The following is a 23,873-nucleotide window of genomic DNA, read 5'->3' as shown; positions in this document are numbered from 1 at the left end:
GCTCCCCGAGACCCCAGACCCCACGAGGCACATGCAGATGACCAGATCCAAGTCAGGCATGAGCCCTGGTGGGACCCCCGAGAGATGGGTGCCCCGGGGAAGGAGGCTTGAGGAAGTTTGTGGCGCGGGGTGCCGGTGACGCAAGCGAGGGGGGCGGGTCCCGGCGTATAAATACAGGTGGCCGCCGCGAGCTTCATTCATAAGACGAGAGCCACCGCGGCGCAGGGGACACGCGGAGCCGGGACTTGGGGACTTTTGATTATTGTGGATTTTCTTTCCTTTCTTTTATTTTTATTTTTTTTTGTTTTTGGCGGCCGTGGAAAACAAAATATTTTCCCGCAGAGAAAGTTTATTATTTTTTTAATTATATTATTTTCCGGAAGAATCCTTCTAGATCATTCTTCATTTAATTTCGGAGGATCGACTTTACTTTCTCCATCATCTGTCTTGGATCGCTGTCCACCGTGGGACCCTCCTGACGCGTAGACAAGGTTTCCGGGATCGCATCCGCGTGTGAACGAACTCTCTCTCTTGGACGGCGCTTGCCGCTATTGGGGGAGCCATCCGCTTCCCCTGTCCTCCGAATCCTACGGAGCCTGGACTTTAGAAAGGTACCCTCCACCCTTTACACACCTTCCCCACCCGGACATCGTCGTCCCGGCCCTGGGCAGACGGCACAGGGACCGGTACAGAAAGTTTGTCGGTGTTGGAACGGGACGCTGCCTCCTCCCGGGACCTTCTCCGGACCGGCGCCCTTTGGAGACGCGTCCTGACGTTCAGCGCAGGATTCGCAGCTCATCATCATCATCATCAGACTTCACCAGGCCATAGCCTTGGCTTCCCGGAGACCTCAGCGTGGTCACAGGGGTCCCCCTGTGCCCAGGGAAATGTTTCAAGCTTTCCCCGGAGACTACGACTCCGGCTCCCGGTGTAGCTCCTCACCCTCCGCCGAGTCTCAGTATCTGTCTTCGGTGGACTCCTTCGGCAGTCCACCCACCGCCGCCGCCTCCCAGGTGAGTTCCAGATGTGAGATCGTGGGGTTCTTTTGGGTTAAAAATCTAGAGAGCGGGGTGAGCATCCAACCCCCCCCCTCCGCCCCTCCAATAAAACCGCAGGCAAAATAAATAAATAAATAAATAAAACTCAGGGTCTGGGAGAGAGCAAGGGAGAGATCGCAGCGGTGTGTGCACTTTGCAAACTGCGGAGAATAGGGAAAGGTTTACAACGCGCGGGAAACTGACGGTGGGGGGGGGGGACGGGAGAAGGGGGCGCAGCGCGCAGGATGCTCTGCACGGTGCAACGTGGACGCCGGCGGCAGCGGAGCTCCGAACTTTTAAGCTGACGCCCGCTCCGGGACTGTCCTCCCCTGCGCCCACCCAGCTCGGAACCCCACCACCGCAAGCTTGCTCAGTGAGACAGCTAGGAGGGACGAAAAAAATATCTCGCGAAGCTTCCAGTATCTTCCATCTTGCCCCCATCCTACCCTCCTCCCCCTCCCTCCTTTTTTTCCCTCCCGTTTCCGAGCGCCCACTCCGGCGCCCGGTTGCCCCACTAAACCCAGCGGGAAAGCGGGCCTCGAACCGTCCAGCCAAAGTCTGCCTCCGCCTCCTGCGCGGAGACGTAACGGAGGGGACGGGGGGGGGGGGAGGAGGAGGACCCCGTGCGTAACGGCTGACGCGCTGGAATCCTCCGTCTGACGCGGGGCACGCACGGCGCGCACGGCGCCCCCTTCGTCCGCTCCGCCCCTGACGTCCCGGGCGCGTTCTATTTTGGAACGCCGAGGCCACGTTGCTAAGGGGCGGGGGGGGGGGTGCGCGTGCGCGCGTGAGCGCGCCGGCATCCCGGCGTTCCGATTGGCTGGCGCGGAGCGTGCCTTTAGCCAATCAGCGCTCCCTTCCTATTTGTAGCGCGCTGTCCCCCTCCCTCCTCACTCCCCCCCACCCCTCCGCTGCACGCCATCCTGCGCGCTCCCCGGAACCCCGTGCCGATCTCCGGGCCCCGCTTGGGTCTCTCTCATTTTTGTGTACGGAGCCTCTTAAAGAGGCAAAGCGAGGGGCTTCCTGTCGCCTTCAGAGCGACCCTCCATGGGGCCTGCGAGCATCTTGCGGGGACCCGGTCCCTCCTCTGCTGTCAGAACGGGAGGAGGTTTCCTCCCTGGGCCTCCGGGAGATCCGGTGTCCGTGCACCCGCGCCTCCAGGCTCACGCAGGCACACTCCCCGCTCCCTGTGTCCTGGACGCCCCTCCAGGGAGGGTAGGGTTGGGGCGGGGGGTCCCGTCCCAAAGACCGGGTTAGATCGGTTTAGCCCTAGCGTGCAGTCGGCCAGGTGGTCTGCAGGAGCTCCGCCCCCTCTGAGTTTCCCAAGATGCCGATTGGTCGGCGGGCCAGCCCTTCCCTCGCCACGCCCCCTCCGCGACTAGTTAGGCCTCCTGAACAATTCCAGGATGTCACTGGGGAGTTAAGGGATGGGGTTGTGGGGGGAGTCGTAAACCTTAGGGGCGCAGGTACCATGCCAGCTTTCTTCCCCCCAACCCGCACTCCGCGACAGTGTAAAGGAGTCCGACTGTCACTTTGCTCTACCTGCCTATCCACTACCTTAACCTGTCACTTGTCAGATCTCACTGGGGCTTTGGGGGGGAAGGTACTTGCCAAGGATGCTCTCAACTCTTAGGCCCGCCCCCACCCCAACACCCTTGTAACTTGGGTCCCCGCCCCTGCAGGAGACCTGGTACAGTAGTGGGGGTTAAAGGATGTGTGGGGGGGGCTGTATGTGTGTGAGAGCCGAGGGAGGCTTGGTCTGAGGCCTCTCCCTCCGTCTCCCTCCCTTTGCTTCTGGGGTGGGGGCGGGGTGTTGTGGCTGTGGCTCCATCCAGGGAGTCCTGTCACCAGGCTGTGTCCAGCCTCCTCTCCACCCCCTCCCCACACCTAAGAGTCACCAACTCGGGGTGTGATTCACCACCCGCTGGAACCATATGCAACCTTTCCCCGAGGAGGAAGGAGGAGGCAGCAGCTCACTACATCCCTTCATTAGCCACTGCGTCACGGTGTAGTGGAAGGGTGGGTGCACCGACTTTGTGCCTGTGACACACACATCCACACCCGCTCAGCCCTGTGCTCACTCACGGGGTGGGTGTGTGTGTGTAGGGGGGGGTCGGTGTGTGTTATGTGTGTTGGGTGTGTGTGTGTCGGTGTCTTTGTTTGTGTGTCTACGCCTGTGTGTGCATGTGTCACCCTGTAGGACTGCGCCGGTCTCGGGGAAATGCCTGGCTCCTTCGTGCCCACGGTCACCGCGATCACAACCAGCCAGGACCTCCAGTGGCTCGTGCAACCCACTCTCATCTCTTCCATGGCCCAGTCCCAGGGACAGCCATTGTCCTCCCAGCCCCCAGCCGTTGACCCCTATGACATGCCAGGAACCAGCTACTCCACCCCAGGCCTGAGTGCTTACAGCGGTGGCGGAGCTAGCCGTACTGGTGGTGGTGGGCCTTCCACCAGTGCATCCACCAGCGGCCCTGGGCCTGTGCGCCCAGCTCGAGCCCGGCCTCGGAGACCCCGCGAAGAGACGGTGAGTACAGGAAAATCGCCGGTTGGCCTGGGGCTGGGGCGGGGAGGGGTTGGTGTAGGAAGCATGAGATACAAGAACTTTGTCACTCGTGTGGCCAGGATCTAAGATTGTAGAGGCCTCCTCATTCTTGCTACTGACTCGTCAGCAAGGGCCAGAGAGCCGTATTTGAGGTTCTGCAAGGGGTGGGGGGAGCTTGGGGGTTGGATGGTGGAGGTACCCCTGGGGCCCTCTCCAACCTCATCGTCTCCATCCCTGACCCAGCTGACCCCCGAAGAAGAAGAGAAGCGAAGGGTACGACGGGAGCGGAACAAATTGGCGGCTGCAAAATGTAGGAACCGCAGGAGGGAGCTGACAGACCGACTCCAGGCGGTAAGGAGGAGCCCTGGCGTGGGGTGAGGCTGTGCTGAGCAGGGGGGGGCTCTCTGCCATGCACCCACCCCCCATTTCCCACTGTGCCTGTATTGTGGATGAGCATTTTCACATAGGGAATGAGTGTGGCCCGGTTGGGATGGCCCTGTCTGTACATAGAGGCCCCTTCGGCCTTATTTCTGGCCACTTCCTAAAGCTTCCTCGAGCCATGGCCCCACATATCACTCGCCAGGCCCCCTCCCATCCTGAGGAGACAAGTTGCGGGGCCTTTCTCTCTCCCTTTGTCTTGAGCAAGCAATAGTCCTTGCCTGTCTCTGTATCTCCATCTTTTCAGCACCTCATCAAATGCAAGAACAAGGCTGTGAAGCTAGATTTTTTGTTGTTGTTGTTGTTGTTGTTGTTGAGATGGGATTTTGCTTAAGTAGCCCTGGTTGACCTTGAACTTGAGATCCTCCAACCTCAGTCTCCCCTTGCTAGGATGACCACCATGCACCATCACCCTCACTTGAAATGGAATCGTTTCACCCTCATCCCCCACCCCAGCCACCCATAAAACTCTCTAGAACTTGGGCTGATGGTACCTACCCCCACCCCGAAATTCTCCTGCTTCTTGTGTCTACCTTGGCAGGAGAGCTCATCTCTGAATGACTGCAGGTTGTTCTGACACTCTTCTCCCCACCTTAATTTTTTTTTTTTTGAGGGGTCTCACTCTAGCCCAGGCTGACCTGGCATTCCACTATGTAGTCTCAGGGTGGCCTCAAACTCACGGTGATCCTCCTTACCTCTGCCTCTTAAGTGCTGGGATTACAGGCGTGCGCCACCACACCCGGCTTCTGGACCGTTTTCCTTTTTCATGCCCTTACCATACTAAGTTAAAAGCAGTTTCGCCTCCAATATACAGTTGTCTTAAAGGAATCAGAAAACTTAACAAACATCACTGGTACTGTTAAGGGAAATCTTTATTTTTTCAAGGTAGGGTTTCTCTCTAGCCCAGGCTGACCTGGCAATCACTATGTAGTCTCAGGGTGGCTTTGAACTCTCGGTGATCCTCCTACCTCTGCCTCCCGAGTGCTGGGGTTAAAGGCGAGAGTCACCCAGCCAGGCTCCTGTGTAGCTCTGACCACTAGAACAATTCTCTAATGTCCTATTGGCAGAGTAAAGGGGAGGAATGACAGGGGGAAAAAATGCATTAAAATTAGCAAATCACTTGTTTATTCACTCAACCAAACAAACATCAGAGTGATTTGGGAGTTTCTGGGGTTTTTTTTTTTTTTTGTTGTTTGTTTGTTTTTCAAATTGTCCTAGTTTTTCAAACTGTCTAGGCTGTGCTAGAATTGACTATGTAGTCTCAGGCTGTCCTCAAACTCATGGCGATCCTCCTTACCTCTGCTGGGATTAAAGGCCTGCATCGTGCGCCACCACTCAGCCTGGCTTGGGCTGTTTCTGTTTTGTGAGGCAAGGGTCTCACTAGGTATAGTCCAGGCTGGTGTTGAACTCTCAGCAATCCCTCTGCCTCCATTGGGATGACAGATATTCACCACCGCACCCAGTGCAGAGTGCTTCTGACATGCCATAGGTCATCTGACCTCTTCCCAGCCATCTGCTGGCCACATGGGAAACTGAGGCTTATAGAAGGCCAGGAAGGACACCAAGTCCCCTAGCCTGCCAGGAGTATAGTTGGGGGTGGAGGGAGGGTTTCTTATAACAGTCAAAAAGCGTCTTCCTGCCAGAGGTCACTGACATTCTGTTCCGATTCCCCCCCCCCCTCCTGTGATCTGGCCTTGCCCCCGGGGTGGCCTCTCCCCCCACCGTCCCACATCAGGAGACAGATCAGCTGGAAGAAGAAAAAGCCGAGCTGGAGTCGGAGATCGCCGAGCTTCAAAAGGAGAAGGAGCGCCTGGAGTTTGTGCTGGTGGCCCACAAACCGGGCTGCAAGATCCCCTTCGATGAGGGGCCCGGGCCAGGCCCGTTGGCGGAGGTGAGAGGTTTGCAGGGGTCCGCACCCGCTAAGGAAGACGGCTTCGGCTGGCTGCTGCCGCCCCCTCCACCACCACCGCCCCTGCCCTTCCAGACCAGCCAAGATGCAAACCCCAACCTGACGGCTTCTCTCTTTACACACAGTGAAGTTCACGTCCTCGGCGACCCCTTCCCCGTTGTTAACCCTTCGTACACTTCCTCGTTTGTTCTCACCTGCCCGGAGCTCTCCGCCTTCGCCGGCGCCCCACGCACCAGCGGCACTGATCAGCCGTCCGACCCCCTGAACTCGCCCTCCCTTCTCGCTCTGTGAACTTCTTAAGACAAACAAACCCGCAAGGGAGACAGACATGAACGAGGAGGAGGAGGAGGAGGAGGAGAGGGGAAGAGAGACAATGAGGGCGTGTTGACTCCCTTGACTCTTCTACGGGACCCCCCCCTCTGTCCAGCGCCCCCCCCCAAAAAAAAGACCCCTGCTGCTGCTGCTGCTGACCCACCGGACAGGACAGATGGACCTCTGTGCGTTTTTGTGCTCCATCTCTGGTGTCTGTATACACCCCACCGTGACACCCCCACCTCCCAGGGTGAGGCCCAAGAGCTGGTGACTTTGGGGACAGAGGGGTGGATGCAGAGATGGACAGTCCTCCCCCAGGTGTCTGTTGGACCTGTCACTTTAAGTCCACCTTCTGGGGATGAATGGATGGAGGGGTGGGTGGGCGGGATGACGCCCCATCTTTGGCGTTCTACCTGAGGCTGGAAAAGAAGGGAATGTGGGATTGCAGGGTGGGCTGAAGGGGAGGGACTGGTGCGTACCCCAGAGAGGCCCAACGAGGAAATGGTGGCCCATGGCTTCCCTCTTCTTAATCCCCCTTGCCCACTGTGCAGGGCTGGGGGTGAGCAGCCTAGCTCCCCTCGACCTTAGCTGATGAACGTTTTCCTTACATAAGGTTGCGACATTCCCCTGGGCAGAATTGAGCCCCGACACCCCCATGGAGGGAAGTCAATCTATCCACCTTGACAGTCAGCTCCCCCAGTCCCGGATTGATTCTGAAATGTGAATTCCTATTCCCCGACTGTCCAGACCTTCCCTCCCAACGTGTTTTTGTTTTTGTTTTTTTTTTTTTTTGGGTGGGGGGACACTGTCCTGGATTGGATTTACTCACTTGTTATACAGAACCCCTTGGGCTGTCCTCCTTGTTGGGCCTTTCTGGTTTGGGCAGCAGAGGGCGCTGCGACGCCGTCATCTTGCTAGAGCGCTTTATACTGTGAATGAGCGGCCGGGTTGCGGGGAGGTGGGGTGCGCCGGGTGGACTCGAACCCCCGCTCCCCAAAGCCTTCCCTGGACCTCCTCTGCCCCTTCCTACCCTCAACAACGAGTCACTCTCAAAGGGGTGATAGTGATGGCATCCGCGTGGCCTGTCTGCTCAGGACCCCAGCGCCCTAACCTGTTTTTTTTTTAATAGACTTAAAATTATTATTATTATTATGATTATTATTATTATTATTTTTCTGTAAGGCCTTCTACTTTCCCCAGCCTAGGACGCCAACTTCTCCACGCCCTGGACACCCGGCATCCTCTCCCCACCCCCTCCCCAAAAGAAGAGTCTTGTGTGGTAGTGTACGTATTTAATCCCAGCACTTGGGAGCCAGAGGTAGGAAGATCACTGTAAATTCGAGGCCAGCCTGAGACTAACATAGTGAATTCCAGGTCAGGCTGGGCTAGAGTGAGACCCTACCTCGAAAAACAAAACAAAACAAACAAACAAAAAGCGGGGTATTTTTTGGAGAAGTTTTCAGGGCTGAGGCTATGGCCCCCCCCAATTCATTCCCTACCCTAAATATACTTTGACCCTCAGTTTTTGTTTTGGTTTTTGGTTTTTTTTTGACTGGCATACTGAGGAGTTCTGAGTTCCTACCATCCCAATTGCTCCTCTTTTTCCAGCCCCAAGTTTCGTTTCTAGCTCTCCCAGTCACCTTCCCTTGAGCTCACCTCGTGAGATCTTCATCACGAGTGAAATTTCTATTTTTTAATATATCCAGGGTTGGGCTCCTGAGCCCCCTTCGCTGCATGGAACACATTCCACGCCCTCGGCGGTCCCCCAACTCTGACCCAACTGTAACTATTTATCCCTACCCTGGTCTCTGAAAAGCACTTATATCTATTATGTATAAATAAATATATTATATATGGGTGTGTGTGTGCGTGTGTGTGTGTGTGTGTGTGTGTGTGTGTACACGCTTCTGCACCTGCAGGCGTGCTGCGGAATTGGAAATTAAATTCTGGAATTTGAGTCAGTCTGTCTGGTTGTCTTGTCCCTAACTGTCCCCACCCCTCACCTCTCTCGCTCTCTCTGGCTGCCTCGGTCTTCCTTGTCTCTCTCTTCCTATTTTCGCTGTTGTTTTTCTTTGAGCGTTTCCACGTGTCTGTTTTTCCCCCGTCCTCCTGACCCTCCAGCTGACTTCCATCTCTGGGTTCACTGGGGACATGCAGTTTTATTTTCGCGGGTTTAAGCATGATGGATGGTAGATTTTGTTTTGTGTGTTGTTTTTTTTTAAAAGAAATTTATTTTACAATCTGTATCTTTGAGAATTCTGGGTACGAGTGTGATTCCCGCAGCAGGGCCTGCCCTTGCCAATCATAATTCAGTTGATTCCTCAACCCTTCCACTATGCTGTATATGTGAGGTTTTTGTTTTGTTTTGTTTTGTATTTGCACCTGACCCGGGGAGGCTGGGACAGGCTAGCGCTGAGCAGCTCCCTTCTTCCCTTGGTTCTGCACTGTCGCCAATAAAACGCTCTTAAAAAATGTGTCCACCAGGTCAAAGTGTCTCTTTTCTCTCTGGGACTTCTTTTTGGCAAGAGAGAGTGAGATTGTTTGGAACAGCGTGCATGCGCGCGCGCACACACACACACACACACACACACACACACGTGCACATGCACACACACATTAATGATCAAGACTACAACAGGATGGAAGGAGACTGGACAATTCAGAGGACTTTTCATGGTCACAGGCTGTACTTTCTGCTTTAAAAAAAGGTCAGGAGGGCTGGAGAGATGGCTTAGCGGTTAAGCGCTTGCCTGTGAAGCCTAAGGACACCGGTTCGAGGCTCGGTTCCCCAGGTCCCACGTTAGCCAGATGCATAAGGGGGTGCACGCGTCTGGAGTTCGTTTGCAGAGGCTGGAAGCCCTGGCGCGCCCATTCTCTCTCTCTCCCTCTATCTGTCTTTCTCTCTGTGTCTGTCGCTCTCAAATAAATAAATAAATAATTAAAAAAAAAAAAGGTCAGGACGTGGTGGTTCCTACCTTTTGACCCCAGCACTTGGGAAGCCCAGGTAAGAGAGTCACTGTGAGTTCAGGGACAGCCTGAGATAGTGAATTATTCCTCATCAGCCTGGGATAGAGTGAGACCCTGCCTTGAAAAACAACCAAAAATAAAAAAAATAATTATTATGAGCCGGGTGTGGTGGTGCACACTTTTGATCCCAGCACTTAGGAAGCAGAGGTAGGATGATCTCTGTGAGTTCGAGGCCACCCTGAGACTACATAGTGGATTCCAGGTCAGCCTGGGCTAGAGAGAGCCCCTACCCCGAAAAGCCAAAATAATAATAAATAAATCAATGAAACCTAAAAACAAGAATCTGAGTAGGGGCAGAGGACCTGGGAAGGGACGCCACGTGCTGGCACCTTGGAAAGGGCTCTCTGCTGGGAGAGGTGGCACGCGGGGCATGGAACCGAAGTACAGACCTGCAGAGACTGCAGGAAGGAGCTATGGGAGGCAGGAAGAGATGGATATATTGATATAGAAGAGGAAGAAGGGAGAAGTGGGGCTTGAAAGCATGGCAGACTGCAGAGACAGTGAAGAGCCAGAAGTTGGGCCCTGGGTGGGGAAGGAAAACCATGTGGTCAGAACCTCCCAGTGAACCACAGGGGCGAAGGCAGGTGGGAGAGGGAAGTATTTTTGAACAGGGCCTCCCATCCAGACGCATAGGGGTCTCTCCAGACCAAGGCCTTAGATGCAGGTGACCGAGGCAAGGCCGCCTGCGCTTCATTAACACAATCCTACCTCAAAAAAACAAATAAAGAGGGCTGGAGAGATGGCTTAGCGGTTAAGTGCTTGCCTGTGAAGCCTAAGGACCCCGGTTCAAGGCTCGGTTCCCCAGGTCCCACGTTAGCCAGATGCACAAGGAGGCGCACGCGTCTGGAGTCTGTTTGCAGAGGCTGGAGGCCCTGGCGCGCCCATTCTCTCTCTCTCCCTCTATCTGTCTTTCTCTCTGTGTCTATCGCTCTCAAATAAATAAATTAAAAATTTAAAAAAAAAAAAAAAAAGAAAGAGGAGAAGGTTAGGAGAGACGGCTTAGTGGTTAAGGCGTTTGCCTGTAAAGCCAAAGTATCTAGGTTCAATTCCCCAGGACCCACTTTAGCCAGATGCACAAGAGGGCGCACGTGTCTGGAGTTCCTCTGCAGTAGCTGGAGGCCCTGGCGCACCCATTGCCCCTCCCTCCCTCCCTCTCTCTGCTTCTCTCTCTTCCACTCAAATTAAAAAAGAAAGAAAGAAGGAAAGAAGGAAAGTGAAGACTAGCTTTGTGGTACTGATGATGTACTGAAGGATCTGGAACCTTCCTTATGAGGTAAGAGTATAAATGCTCCTTGGATGACCTATTGAGCAACAGTTTAGGGTTAGGAGTTAAGGGCATTTGCCAGCAAAGCCAAAAGATCGTGGTGCCCTGGTGCACCCATTCTCCTTCTCTCTCCCTCTTTCTCTCTCTCTCAAATAAATAAATAAAACATATATTTTTTAAAAAGGTTAAGGTGGGCTGGAGAGATGGCTTAGCGGTTAAGCACTTGCCTGTGAAGCCTAAGGACCCCGGTTCAAGGCTTGATTCCCCAGGACCCACGTTAGCCAGATGCACAAGGGGGCGCACGCATCTGGAGTTCGTTTTCAGTGGCTGGAAGCCCTGGCGCGCCCATTCTCTGTCTCTATCTGCCTCTTTTTCTGTCTGTCGCTCTTAAATAAATAAATAAACAACAACAACAAAAAAGAGTTAAGGCTCAGTGGATGGAGCATTTTGCTTAACAGGCTCTATACGCCGGCTTCAGTGTGGTGATGCTCTGTAATCCTAGCCCTCTGGGGTGGAGGCAGGCTGGAGGACAAGAGGATGAGGGAGCGTCAGGTCAAGCTCAGATACATCAGTTCCTGTGGGAATGCCATCCCAGCACTCAGGAGGCAGTGGCAGGAGGATCGCTGCGAGTTTCAGGCCAGCCTGAGAGGACATAGTGAATTCTACAGCCAGACCCTACCTAGGAAAACGAAAACAAAGAAGCAAAAGGGTGTGGATGAGGTTGGTTAAAAAAAAAAAAAAAAAAAAAAAAAAAAAAAAAAAAGCCTATCATCCCAGCTCCACGGGGGTGGAGGTGTTCAAGGCCACCCTTGGCTAGATGAGGCCAGAGATACCCAGGAGATGGAGGTTGTGGGAAGAGAGGCAGGGCCCCCGGGGAGCTAGTGGCTCTGGAGTGTCAACCTGTCGCCTGAAGACCAAGGGTAGCTGGGACAAGATTCTGCAGGCCCGCGATGGCTTGCTGCTTGTCTGTCCCCACTGCCCAGGTCGCCTCAGGAGACCAGCACTACACACACGCGCGCACACACACACACACACACACACACACACACACACAGAGTTAATAACCAGTGGATGCGTGATTAAATACACAAGTGAGCAAATGACCGAATATTCCCAGGAAACAAACCAACAACGAGGACAACAACCCAAACCACTAGAGTGCCGGGTGAGGTGGCCCATGCATGAGTTCAAGGTCACCCTGAGACTACATAGTGAATTGTGAGACTACATGGGGAATTCCAGGTCACTTTGGACAAGAGTGAGACCCTAACTTGCAAAACGAAAACAAAACCAAAAAACAAAAAACGAAAAACAAAAACAAAACAAAACGGGGCTGGAGAGACGGTGTAGGCACGTACCTGTGAAGCCAAAGGACCCAGGTTTGATTCTCCAGGTCCCAAGTAAGCCAGCTGCACAGGATGGTGCATGCAGTTCATCTGCAGTGCTGACAATCCTTGGAGCACCCCTCCCTTCCTTCCTTCCTTCCTTCCTTCCTTCCTTCCTTCCTTCCTTCCTTCCTTCCTTCCTTCCTTCCTTCCTTTCTCTCTCTCTCTCTCTCTCTCTCTCTCTCTCTCCCTTTCTTTCCTTTCTTTCTTTCTTTCTTTCTTTCTTTCTTTCTTTCTTTCTTTCTTTCTTTCTTTCTTCTTTCTTTCTTCTTTCTTTCTTCTCTCTCTCTCTTTCTTTCTTTCTTTCTTTCTTTCTTTCTTTCTTTCTTTCTTTCTTTCTTTCTTTCTTTCTTTCTTTCTTTCTTTCTTTCTTTCTCCCTCTCTCTCCCTCTCTCCCTCTCTCCTCTCTCTCCTCTCTCTCCTCTCTCTGCTTCTAATTAAAAAAAAAAAAATCTTAAAAGAAAAGACAACCACCAAAAACGTGGCACGAAAGCGCATGCCTTTAATCCCCACAGGCAGAGGTAAGAGGACTGACGCCCTGAGATTATACAGTGAATTCTAGGTCAGCGAGACACCCTCAGCTCCCCAAAAATATAAATATAAATATATATACAGGACGGGAGAGAAAGCAAGAAAATGGGATAGATACTCCCGCCCGAAAGGTGGAATTGAACCACTCTGTCGCTAAACAGCTACAGGTTTGAAGCCTGCACCCCAGACCACTGAGGCTCATCCGGGCAAAGCACGCTCCTCCCACCGAGCTATATAAAGTAGAACATTGCAAGTATTTTTACAAGTATGGTACCTTATTTTGGTACTATCCAACAGGTAAATTTCAATATAGACCAATTTTCTTCTACCCCTGCCGTCACGAAAAAAGTAAACATATTCTTTTGTAAGTTTTCCTTGCTTTTAGAACTTGAAATATCGTCCCTCCTTCAGGGTGTTTCATTTGCATAACACCGTGCATTCTGGGAAGCGGCGCTTGGAGTCCTTGGCCCGCTGTGAGGGAAGGAGTAGAACCTTTGGACAAAGTGCAAATTCAGGCTTTTATTATTATTATGGTTTCTTTTTTTTTAGAAATTATTGGCACTCGGGAGCCCCTTTGAGGAAGACTCGAGAGTTTTTCTGCAGGGGAAGAGTAAGTGAGCTTCTGGAAGGGTCTCCCTGGGGCTCCCTGCAGTGGCCATGGGGCTCCTGCGACACCTGCTGTTCTTGTGTGGAACTGCAAGTCCACAGTGATTAAAAAATTATATAAAATAGATATAATATAATTAATATAATATAATAAATATAATATAATAAATATAATATAATATGACGTAACATTGTATATCATCTTATATATTATTTAATATGTAATGTATATTATATACATACATATATAACTAAAATTTACTTTGAAAGGGAGAGAGAGAGAGAATGGAGTGGCAGGCCCTCCAGCCGCTGCAAACAAACCCCAGACACATGTGCCACCTTGTGCATCTGGCTTTATGTGGGATCTGGGGAATCGAACCTTGGTCCGCTCAGCCATTTCTCCAGCCCTCAAGTGATGGTTGAGCTTCCCAATCCCTGGCACTGTCCTAGGTGCTGGGGATGACAAGGACCCTGTCTGTCACTGTTGAATTTAGACATTAGAGACCGTCCATTTTTACACCTGTTATGGCCAAGGAAACTAAGACACAGAGATAAGGTTGTATCAGCCGGGCGTGGTGGCGCACATTTCTAATCCCAGCACTCAGGAGGCCTGGGTAGGAGGAGCTCCGTGAGTTTGAGACCACCTTAAGACTACATAGCGAATTCCAGGTCAGCCTCAGCAAGAGTAAAACCCTACCTCAAAACAAACAAACAAACAAATATTCTTTCTCTGGATAACTTTCATCCTGCTAAGCCCACTTCCTACTGTTTTCTGCAGCATGAACCTTCCCTCCTTGGGACTTTTGCATTTGCTGGCCATCTTTCCTCCCCACAGTCATTCACATGGCCTGATGTATCTGTTCACCTTAGTCTCTGCTCAAATATCACCCAGGAAGGGGGCTGGAGGGATGGCTTAGTGGCTAAGGCGCTTGCCTGCAAACTCTAAGGACCCAGGTTTGATTCTCCAGGACCCACGTAAGCAGATGTACAAGGCGGCACATGTGTCTGGAGTTTGTTTGTAGCGGCTGGAGGTCCTAGCGTGCCCATTCTCCCTGTACCTCTCTCATTCTCTCTCTCTGCTTCTTTCTTTCTGTCAAATAAATAAAAATAAAATAGTTTAAAAATATCACCCATGGGCTGGAGAAGATGGCTTACCAGTTAAGGCATTTGCCAGCAAAGCCAAAGGACCCCAGTTCAATTTCCCAGGACCCAAGTAAGCTAGATGCACAAGGAGGTGCATGTGTCTGGAGTTCGTTTGCAGTGGCTCGAAGCCCTGGCACACCCATTGTATCTTTCTCAAATAAATAAAATATATTTTTAAAAAATCACCCAGGACTACTCATGTAAAAATAGCAATCCCTTGGAATACCTTCCAGTGAGTTGTTGGCCAGGGTGGTCCCTGATGCCCCCAAAACATTACAGGCTATTGCTAAGGCCCTTGGTTTCCCACCAGGAAGAGATGGTAAGACCCTATTGCTGAAGGCCAAATGTGGCAACCAGAGCAACAATGGCACATATGTCATGGTGGAAACCAACTGCCCTCTAATTGGACAGGAGGCCCGCTCCATGGGAGGGAATACATCCCTGATACTGAAAACCTAAAGCAGGGGTAGTCATGAGCCCTAGGGGTGTAACCTCTGCTGCTGTCTGGCTAAATATATGTACTATGCTCATCAAACTGCCCAGTAAACACTTCTCCTAATGTTCACACCCACATATTAATGCTACTCTCACTTTTGGTAGACAATCTTCTCTTTTCAGATGGCAGTGACCTTGGGATGACTCAGAAGGCATCATGGTGCTGGGAAGAAGTGACAGAGGAGTGCTCAGCTCGGCAATGTCTCTATCACACCTTCCAGGGCTCAGGGTCCATTGTGGAAGAGGTGGCAGAAAGAATGTAAAAGCCAAAGGAAGGGTAAGCCTCCTTACAACATGCTCCTCCAGACACAAAATGGCCTGGATATCCATGACCTCACAGTGCCTGACACTACCTACACAAGACCCTCATAAGAGGAGGAAAAGATCATGACATCAAAATAAAAGAGAGACTGATTGTGATGGGGAGGGGATATGATGGAGAGTAGAGTTTAAAAGGGGAAAGTGGGGGGGGGGCATTGCCATGGGATATTGTTTACAATCATGGAAGTTGTTAATAAAAAATATGTTAATTTAAAAAATAGCAATCCCTGGGTGGAGAGATTGCTCAGCCGTTAAAGTGTTTGCCTGTGAAACCTAATGACCAGGGTTTAATTCCCCAGTACCAATGTAAAGCCAGATGCACAAAGTAGCACATGCATCTGGAGTTCCTTTGCAGTGACTGAAGACCCTGGCACACCCATTCATTCTCTCTCTCCCTGTTTGCGAACAAACAACAACAATACCAACAAAACAAAATAAAACCCACGGATCCTGGCTGGCCTTGAACTTGCCAAGTAGCAGAGGATGACCTTAGACTTTTGATCCTCTTGCCTCTACCTCCTACCATGCTCAGTTTTTGAGGTTGTAGGAATTGAAAACAGGGTTTTTAAAGCATAACAGCCAGTAGAATCTTGTTTTATTTTTTATTTTTTGTTTGTTTTTTGTTTTTGAAGGTAGGTTTCCACTCTGGTCCAGGCTGACCTGGAATTCACTATGTAGTTTCAGGGTGGCCTTGAACTCACAGTGATCCTCCTACCTCTACCTCCTGAGTGCTGGGATTAAAGGTGTACGCCACCTCACCTGGCTTTAAAAAAAAAAATTATTACACAGAGAGAAAGGATGTATGTACTTCTGATGCATGCGCCACCTTGTACTTCTGGCTCGCGTGGGTCCTGTGGAGTTGAGCCTAGGTCCTTAAGCTTTGCAAGTAGGTGCCTTAATCACTAAAGCCATCTCTCCAGCCGCTGGTAGGCCCCTCCCGCATGCTCCTGGAAGCAATCTCAATGAAGTCATTGATTCTCTAAACTAGACTTGGGTGGAAGTTTTAGTTTGTCTGTATTCAATCTGGGCTGAGCAGACTTTAACTAATTAATTATTTTTTTTAAGGTAGGGTTTCACTCTACCCAAGGCTGACCAGGAATTCACTATGTAGTCTCAGGGTGGCCTCAAACTCATGGGAATCCTCTTACCTCTGCCTCCCGAGTGCTGGGATTAAAGGTGTGTGCCACCATGTCCTGTATAAGCAGACTTTCTTTCTTTCTTTCTTTCTTTCTTTCTTTCTTTCTTTCTTTCTTTCTTTCTTTCTTTCTTTCTTTCTTTTTAACAGGGAGAGGCAGAGAAAAAGAGAGAGAGAATGGACATACCAGGGCCTCCAGCCACTGCAAAGGAACTCCAGACACGTGTGCCACCTTGCGCATCTGGCTTACATGGGTCCTGGGGAACAGAACCTGGGTCCTTAGGCTTCATAGGCAAGCATCTTAACTGATAAGCCATCTCTCCAGCATAAGAACACAGGATTTTTAAAAAATATATTTTATTTATTTATTTGACAGGAAAATTGGGAGAGGGAGAGAGAGAATAGGCACTCCAGGGCCTCCAGCCACTATAGACCAACTCCAGATGCATACACCACCTTGTGCATCTGGCTTATGTGGGTCCTGGGGAATCAAACCTGGGTCCTTTGGCTTTACAGGCAAGTACTTTAACTGCGAAGCCATCCTTCCAGCCCGTAAGCAGACATTTTAAAAAATTGATTTTATGGTCTGGATAGATGGCTTAGTGGTTAAACGCTTGCCTGTGAAGCCTAAGGACCCTGGTTCAAGGCTTGATTCCCCAGGACCCATGTTAGCCAGATGTACAAGGGGGCGCATGCATCTGGAGTTTGTTTTCAGTGGCTGGAGGCCCTGGCATGCCCAATCTCTCTCTCTCTCTTTCTCTGTGCCTCTTTCTCTCTCTGTCTGTCGCTCTCAAATAAATAAATAGAATTTTTTTAAAAACTGATTTTATTTATTTATGAGAGAGAGAGAGAATTGGCATGCCAGGGCCTCCAGCCACTGAAAACAAACTCCAGACGCGTGCACCGCCATGTGCATCTGGTTTACATGGGTTCTGGGGAATCAAACATGGGTCCTTAGGCTTTGCAGTCAATTGCCTTAGCCACTAAGCCATCTCTCCTTCTCCCTCCCACCTGCCCTTTTGTTTTTGTCTTTCAAGGTAGGGTCTCACTGTAGCCCAGCCTGACCTGCAGTTCACTGTATAGTCTCAGAGTGGCTTCTTTTCTATCACATTCCCTCCTCTTTTTCATCATAACACCTTGTGAGTTTGTATGTAATGGCTGGTACACCTGGAGTATCATCTGTATTTTAATCATTTCCATCCTAGATTGGATGAAGCTGGACAGAGCATTTAGGACATAGAAGTTTTAGAGAGAGAGAGAGAAAGAAAAAGAGAGAGAGGTAGAGGGAGAGAGAGGTTGAGAGAATAGGCATACCAGGGCCTCCAGCCACTGCAAAGGAACTCCAGACACATGTGCCACATTGAATATCTGGCTTACATGGGTCCTGGGGAACAGAACCTGGGCCCTTAGGCTTCACAAGCAAGCATCTTATCCGCTAAGCCATCCCTCCATCCCAAGAACACAGGATTTTTTTTTTAAATATTTTATTTATTTGTTTGATAGAGAAAGAGGGAGGGAGGTGGGGGGAGAGAGAGACAAAGACAGAGAATGGGCATGCCAGGGCCTCCAGCCACTGCAAACAAACTCTAGACATGTGTGCTCCCTTGTGAATGTGGCTAACATGGGTCCTGGGGAATCAAACCTGGGTCCTTTGGGTTTGTAGGCAAACGCCTTAAGCACTAAGCTATCCTTCCAGCCCCTTTGTTTTATTTTACTTTATTTTTGTTTGTTTTTCAAGGTAAGGTCTCACTGTAGCTCAGACTGACATGGAATTCACTATGTAGTGGCAGGGTGGCTTCAAAGTCATGCTGATCCTCCTTCCTCTTCCTCCAGAGTGCTGGGATTAAAGGTGTGCGCTACCATGCCTAGCTCAGAACATAGGATTTTTTTAAAAAATGTTTTATTTTTATTTATTTATTCATTAGAGACAGAGAGAAGGAGAGAGAGAGAGAGAATGAGTGCACCAGGGCCTCTAGCCACTGCAAATGAACTCCAGATGCTTATGTAGGAACTGGAGAATCAAACCGGGCTCCTTAGGCTTTGCAGGCATGTATCTTAACCACTAAGCCATCTCTCCAGCCCCAGAACAAAGGATTTTTAACATGAGTCCCAGCATAGGTATTATGAAAGGCTCCATTAAAGGAGCTAGGCTGTGTCCCCATGTAGTCCACACAGGGGCAGACCCAAACTCTGGGGTACATCAGCTGTAAGACCCCCAGAGTCTTGGGTAAGCATGCCCTTGAGGGCCAAGCATGTGTCACTTGTCACTGGGAATGCCGACACTGTTACCATGAAATCTTGTGTTTAATTTTCAGCAGCAGGAACTGGTTCATGATTATTGTCCTTGAAAATATGGATGACAACACAGAAAAGAATTATTATAATAAAAGAAAGAGAGGCAGGAGGGCCTTCTCTGTACAAGACTAGTCAGCAGGAGCGACTGTGACTAACCCTATTGTGAGGAGGAGTGCACAGGCCTTGCTACGTTGGGGGTGGGTGGGGCTGTACCACATTCTTCAAAAAGAAGCAGACATTCCTGTGGAAGGAAAAGGATGTAATATGAGGCAATAGTAAAGACCTGTATCTGATCAGGGGTGGAAGACATAAAGTCTCTTGGAACCAGAGTTTCTCTATGGATACTATGAGGTTATCAGATGAGCTGATTGGTCCAGCAGATGGAAGGGGTTAGGATCCCACCCATGTGTCTGATTTTTCGGCATCTCGCATTGAAGTCCTCAGGCTTCTGTCATGCGTGGATCAGGGCCACCATCTTTTTGGCAGGGACAGATGTCCTCCAGAGCTTGACTCTGAGGGGACCTTTTGGGTCCCTGGGGACCTGGTGGCTGTTACGGTTGGCTGGGGTTTTCCCGATTCTGGTGTTCTGAGTTTATATCACTTGGCTGATAAGTGTGGACCACATTTCCAAAGGGTGTGTGGGTCTCCTTGTGTTACATTTTTTTAAAAAAAAATATGTTATTTATTTATTTATTACAGGGAGAGAGAGAGAGAGAGGGAGGGAGGAAGGGAGAGAATGGGCACGCCAGGGCCTCCAGCTACTGCAAACGAACTCCAGATGCATGCTCTCCTTAGGGCATCTGGCTTGTGTGGGTACTGGAGAATTGAACCGGGATCCTTTGGCTTTGCAGGCAAATGCCTTAACTGCTAAGCCATCTCTCCAGCCCATGTTACCAGTGGCAGGAGAATCTGGCTTAACTCTATAAATCTAAGGAAAGAGATACCATCAAAAAAAAACAGCACCACCAACATTAGCAAGTACAAACAGCCAGAAATCTAAATAGATTTTGCATCATAGGGCTAGGCTTTAGATTTGCCCTAAATGTACTTTAGGGCTTGTCTCTGAGATCTGTCCTTGATGATATGCCTCTTTTTAATAAGACATATCAAGGAAAGATTGGACTAATACAAACCAGTAACTATCAGGTAAACATAATCCGTGAGGACAATTTTGGATCTTTGATTTAAAGGCAAACACTGGATGACTAATCAGGGCCAGGCAGAGGCAGGAGTCATGAGTTAATAGCTTAGTACTGTAAGCCAGCATCAGGCAGGGCAGTCAATTTGTCTGAATCTTGGTTTATATTGCAATATCTTGTAGGTATAGTCTCTTGCTGTAGGCAGCAGAAATTAACTATGATTTATATTTTTGAGGTCATTCATGGCTCTGTAGGAGAGACTTTGGGGACCTGTGGGGAGTTCTGTGACTCTCAGCCTTGTCATCTGCTAGGAGAAGTCAAGGCCCTGCTGACTAAGTGGCCCTCCCTCTCTTGGGAAGACTGGAGGACTGATTTTCCTCCCATGGGACTCTCCTGTGGCAGATACGTTGATGCGCCATCCTTCTCTGGGTCTTCTGTCTTCCCTGATCGAGGAAACAGGCAACTTTACCAGAGGCTACAGGTTAGCAAGGGTTCCATCATCTCTCGTGGCCTTCTGACCTGGGAGAAGGAACCAAAATATTGGTTATCCTCTCATTTTTATTTATTTATTTTTTTTTAATTTTTTTTTTTTTTTTTAAATTTGAGAGCGACAGACACAGAGAGAAGGACAGATAGACGGAGAGAGAGAGAATGGGCGCGCCAGGGCTTCCAGCCACTGCAAACGAACTCCAGACACGTGCGCCCCCTTGTGCATCTGGCTAACGTGGGACCTGGGGAACCGAGCCTCGAACCGGGGTCCTTAGGCTTCACAGGCAAGGGCTTAACCGCTAAGCCATCTCTCCAGCCCTGGTTATCCTTTTAACTCCGATGTTTCCAATTGGTCTTGGCTTCTACGTATGGTTATTAATCACTCAGAGAGATCACATATCTGGTTAGCAAAACAGATCTGGTCAGAGAGTGACACAATAGTTTAAAATTATCCTGATTAACATTTAAGCTTAGTAGTCAGGTGGCAGTGTGAGCTGTATGTGGGACATAGAAAGCACACATATTTTATCTTTTTTTTTTCACATTTTATCTTTTAAGTATCTGTCAGTTATAAGTATAGGCAGAACATGTCAGCAGCCCTGGAAACAATATTTTATCCACAATTTAAAAATATTTTATTTTATTTATTTATTCATTTGACAGAGGGAGAGAGAGAGAGAGGGAGAAAAAGAATGGGCATGTCAGGGCCTTCAGCTACTGCAGACAAACTTCAGACGTGTGTGCCCCTGGAAACTGGCTAATGTGGGTCCTGGGGACCTTGGTCCTTTGGCTTTGTAGGCAAACACCTTAACTGCTAAGCCATCCCTCCAGCCCATTAGCCACAATTTTAAATCAATTGATTTCATCTAGAAACTGTATGTCAGGAAAAGACAAGGCAGTATAAAAACTTGGCATCTGTGTTTGAAAACAAATTTGGCTACTCAGAATACCTATGTAGATGCCAATTACCTCACAAACAGGAAGCAGGACAGCAATATTTAAGATCATTTTTCTAGAGCAGGGACCATGTCTTAAGTATCACTCTATCTACAAGCAAAGAACTTACGACACAAGAAATGAGACAATTCCTTAAGTAAAACCTTGACTGAGACTGAGCTTACATAGCTTAAGAATAAAGCCAAACCTGGTCACTGTTGAGCTAAATTAGTCTGATTTTAACATACATTAGAGAAACCGTGATAGACATAAAGTGATTTTTTTTTTCATCAACTACCTTTAATCATTGAACCATTTTTATTTTTTTTTAGGTTTTTTTTTTTTTTTTTTGAGGTAGCTCAGGCTGACCTGAAAGTCACTATGGAGTCTCAGGGTGGCCTTGAACTCATGGCGATCCTCCTACCTCTGCCTCCCGAGTGCTGGGATTAAAGGCGTGTGCCACCACGCCCAGCTGAACCATTTTTAAGCTTAACATAAGGCAGTGTTTACAACTGGTAGAATCTATGAAGCCCAGACAAATTATATTAACATTGTATATGGCAGGCTTTCCTAGGACAGGTGGACTTTCCTCAATTTCCCTAAGAACAAAGTAACAATGACTGAATCACCTTTTTTAAAAAAATTTTTATTTATTTATTTGAGAGTGACAGAGAGAGAGAGAGAGAGAGAGAGAGAGAGAGAGAGAATGGGCATGCCAGGACTTCCAGCCCTGGAACTCCAGACGCGTGCGCCCCCTTGTGCATCTGGCTAACGTGGGTCCTGGGGAATCAAGCCTCGAACTGGGGTTCTTAGGCTTCACAGGCAAGCGCTGAACCGCTAAGCCATCTCTCCAGCCCTGAACCAACTTTTATAAGACTTAGACAATAATGTCAGCGATAATCACCCAGTAAAACAGCATAAACAAGACAGGAACCATCTCAATGTTACAGTTTTTTTTAAAGATATAATAACCTTATTTAATAGTAAAAGGTTGAAAAATAGAGGAACATAACAAACTTGGTTGAGAACTTTAAAGCCAGTCTTTTATAACCTTATAACTGTTGTTATGATCAGATTAACATCAGTAAATTAAACTTTTAAATTTATAACCTAGATATCATAACATCCTGCAACCAGCCAGGGCCTTCCTTTGTTAGACTGACATAAACTCTAGGCTAACAATCGTCTCAATCTCAAGTAGTCTGTAATCTGATTAAGCACTTGAGGACTTAGTTAATCAACTTCACATTTTTTCAAGTTAAAAATTTTTTGGTTTATTTTTATTTACTTATTTGAGAGTGACAGACAGAGAGAGAAGGTGGTGGGGCGTAGAGAGAGAGAGAGAGAATGGGCACGCCAGGGCCTCCAGCCACTGCAAATGAACTCCAGATGCATTCGCCCCCTTGTGCATCTGGCTAACGTGGGTCCTGGGGAATTGAGACTCGAACCATGGTCCTTAGGCTTCACAGGCAAGTGTTTAACCACTAAGCCATCTCTCCAGCCCCAATCTTTTTTATTTTATTTATTTATTAGATATAGAGAATGGGCGTGCCAGGGTCTCCAGCCACTGCAAACAAACTCCAGACCCATGCGCCACCTTGTGCGTCTGGCTTATGTGGGACCTGGAGAATCAAACCAGGGTCCTTCAGCTTTGTAAGCATGTGCCTTAACTGTTAAGCCATCTCTCCAGCCCTGTAACAATCTTTCTTAATCAAACATTTAATATCCAACATTTAAGGTTTCTTTTTCAGTTTATCCTTTTATCTAGTTTATCTCATTATAATTACCAGCAAAACTTTTATTGTTCTTATCATAAGACCTTTTATAACTATTTAAGTGTTTTTTTCTGTTGTCCTCCAAAGGCTCTTTGAAATTATCTTTTATAAAAAAGTAGACCAGATTTGACTTACATTATTTATTCAGAATATAAATACATAAATAAGTAAATATATATTATCATTTGTTGATTTTTGGAACCTCTTTTTATCAGCTTTCTGAAACATATATTTTAAAAATATGAAAGATTAGAACATTATTAGAAGTTTTTTTTTGTTTTTTTGTTTTTTTGGTTTTTTTTTGGTTTCTCTGAGGTAGGGTCTCGCTCTAGTTCAGGCTAACCTGATATTTACTATGTGGCCTCTAACTCATGGCAATCCTCCTACCTCTGCCTCCCAAGTGCTGGGATAAAAAGGCACATGCCACCACGCCCAGCTCATTATCAGAAGTTTTAGAAATTTTCTGACAAACTCAGTATTGATTGCTCCAAACACACACCTTGGGGCTGTCGTCATCAGCAGTTTCACAGAAGCATAGGAGATAAAAGTAAACTTAAAACAGTTACACATGTCTTTCTTTTTTTTTTTTTTCAAGGTAGGGTCTCACTCTGGCCCTGGCTGACCTGGAATTCACTATGGAGTCTCAGGGTGGCCTTGAACTCAGGGCGATCCTCCTACCTCTGCCTCCCGAGTGCTGGGATTAAAGGCGTGCGTCACCACCGCCAAGCCCAGTTACACGTTTTTTATAAGTAGTCCCCTCTGTGTGCAGCAGTTTGGGTCTCACCCATCATGTTGGGACCAGGACCCTGAGATTCCCTGGCTCTGCAACGCAGGGAAGCCTAGAAAGCGGAGTCATCGGGGACTTCCCTGGGGTGGCATAGGCACAAGAGATTTCTGCCTGGTCTCCCTGTCCAGTGGGACTCGCGTGCCAGGTCCCCCCTCCTATTCCAGGGCCACCTGGCCCTCATGTAGGTCAAGCCCTGCCGGGGAAGCACTAGGTGACATTGCAACTGGGGTTGCCTGCTGTGGTCCCCATTCAGTCCTTGCCTCGGAGAGCTGCCCCAGCCACAGCACGTGAGAGCAAGACAGAC

At 49.0% G+C, this 23,873-nt stretch overlaps 1 protein-coding gene and 1 non-coding gene across 3 annotated transcripts; one reads left to right on the top strand and one right to left on the bottom strand.

Annotated features, from left to right (window-relative positions):
- Positions 1-360: 360 nt before the first annotated feature.
- Positions 361-7,366, top strand: Fosb (FosB proto-oncogene, AP-1 transcription factor subunit). Of its 2 annotated transcripts, XM_045133920.1 has the most exons (5): positions 361-1,013; positions 3,238-3,564; positions 3,826-3,933; positions 5,756-5,911; positions 6,055-6,096. In XM_045133920.1, the coding sequence occupies exons 1-5, from the start codon at positions 888-890 to the stop codon at positions 6,055-6,057; spliced, it is 720 nt and encodes a 239-aa protein (XP_044989855.1). In that variant the 5' UTR covers positions 361-887; the 3' UTR covers positions 6,058-6,096. The 2 variants fall into 2 exon arrangements, with proteins under 2 accessions (XP_044989855.1, XP_004670415.1); XM_004670358.2 differs by having other exon boundaries at positions 5,756-7,366.
- Positions 7,367-12,569: 5,203 nt separating this feature from the next.
- Trnastop-uca lies at positions 12,570-12,656 on the bottom strand. The gene has a single exon. It is a non-coding gene; the product is annotated as a tRNA-Sec (tRNA).
- Positions 12,657-23,873: the final 11,217 nt, after the last annotated feature.

This window comes from Jaculus jaculus, chromosome 14 (genome assembly GCF_020740685.1).
Source record: "Jaculus jaculus isolate mJacJac1 chromosome 14, mJacJac1.mat.Y.cur, whole genome shotgun sequence".
NCBI lineage: Eukaryota > Metazoa > Chordata > Mammalia > Rodentia > Dipodidae > Jaculus > Jaculus jaculus.
Note: the sequence above shows the minus strand (reverse complement) of the source record. Positions and strands in the feature narration are given on the sequence as shown.

What these genes read in the sequence shown, in the direction of transcription:
- Fosb (XM_004670358.2), top strand. Translation starts at nt 888, where the DNA reads ATGTTTCAAGCTTTCCCCGGAGACTACGACTCCGGCTCCCGGTGTAGC. An exon ending in CCACCGCCGCCGCCTCCCAG is followed by an intron (nt 1,014 to 3,237) that starts GTGAGTTCCAGA and finishes GTCACCCTGTAG; the next exon opens with GACTGCGCCGGTCTCGGGGA. An exon ending in TGACAGACCGACTCCAGGCG is followed by an intron (nt 3,934 to 5,755) that starts GTAAGGAGGAGC and finishes GTCCCACATCAG; the next exon opens with GAGACAGATCAGCTGGAAGA.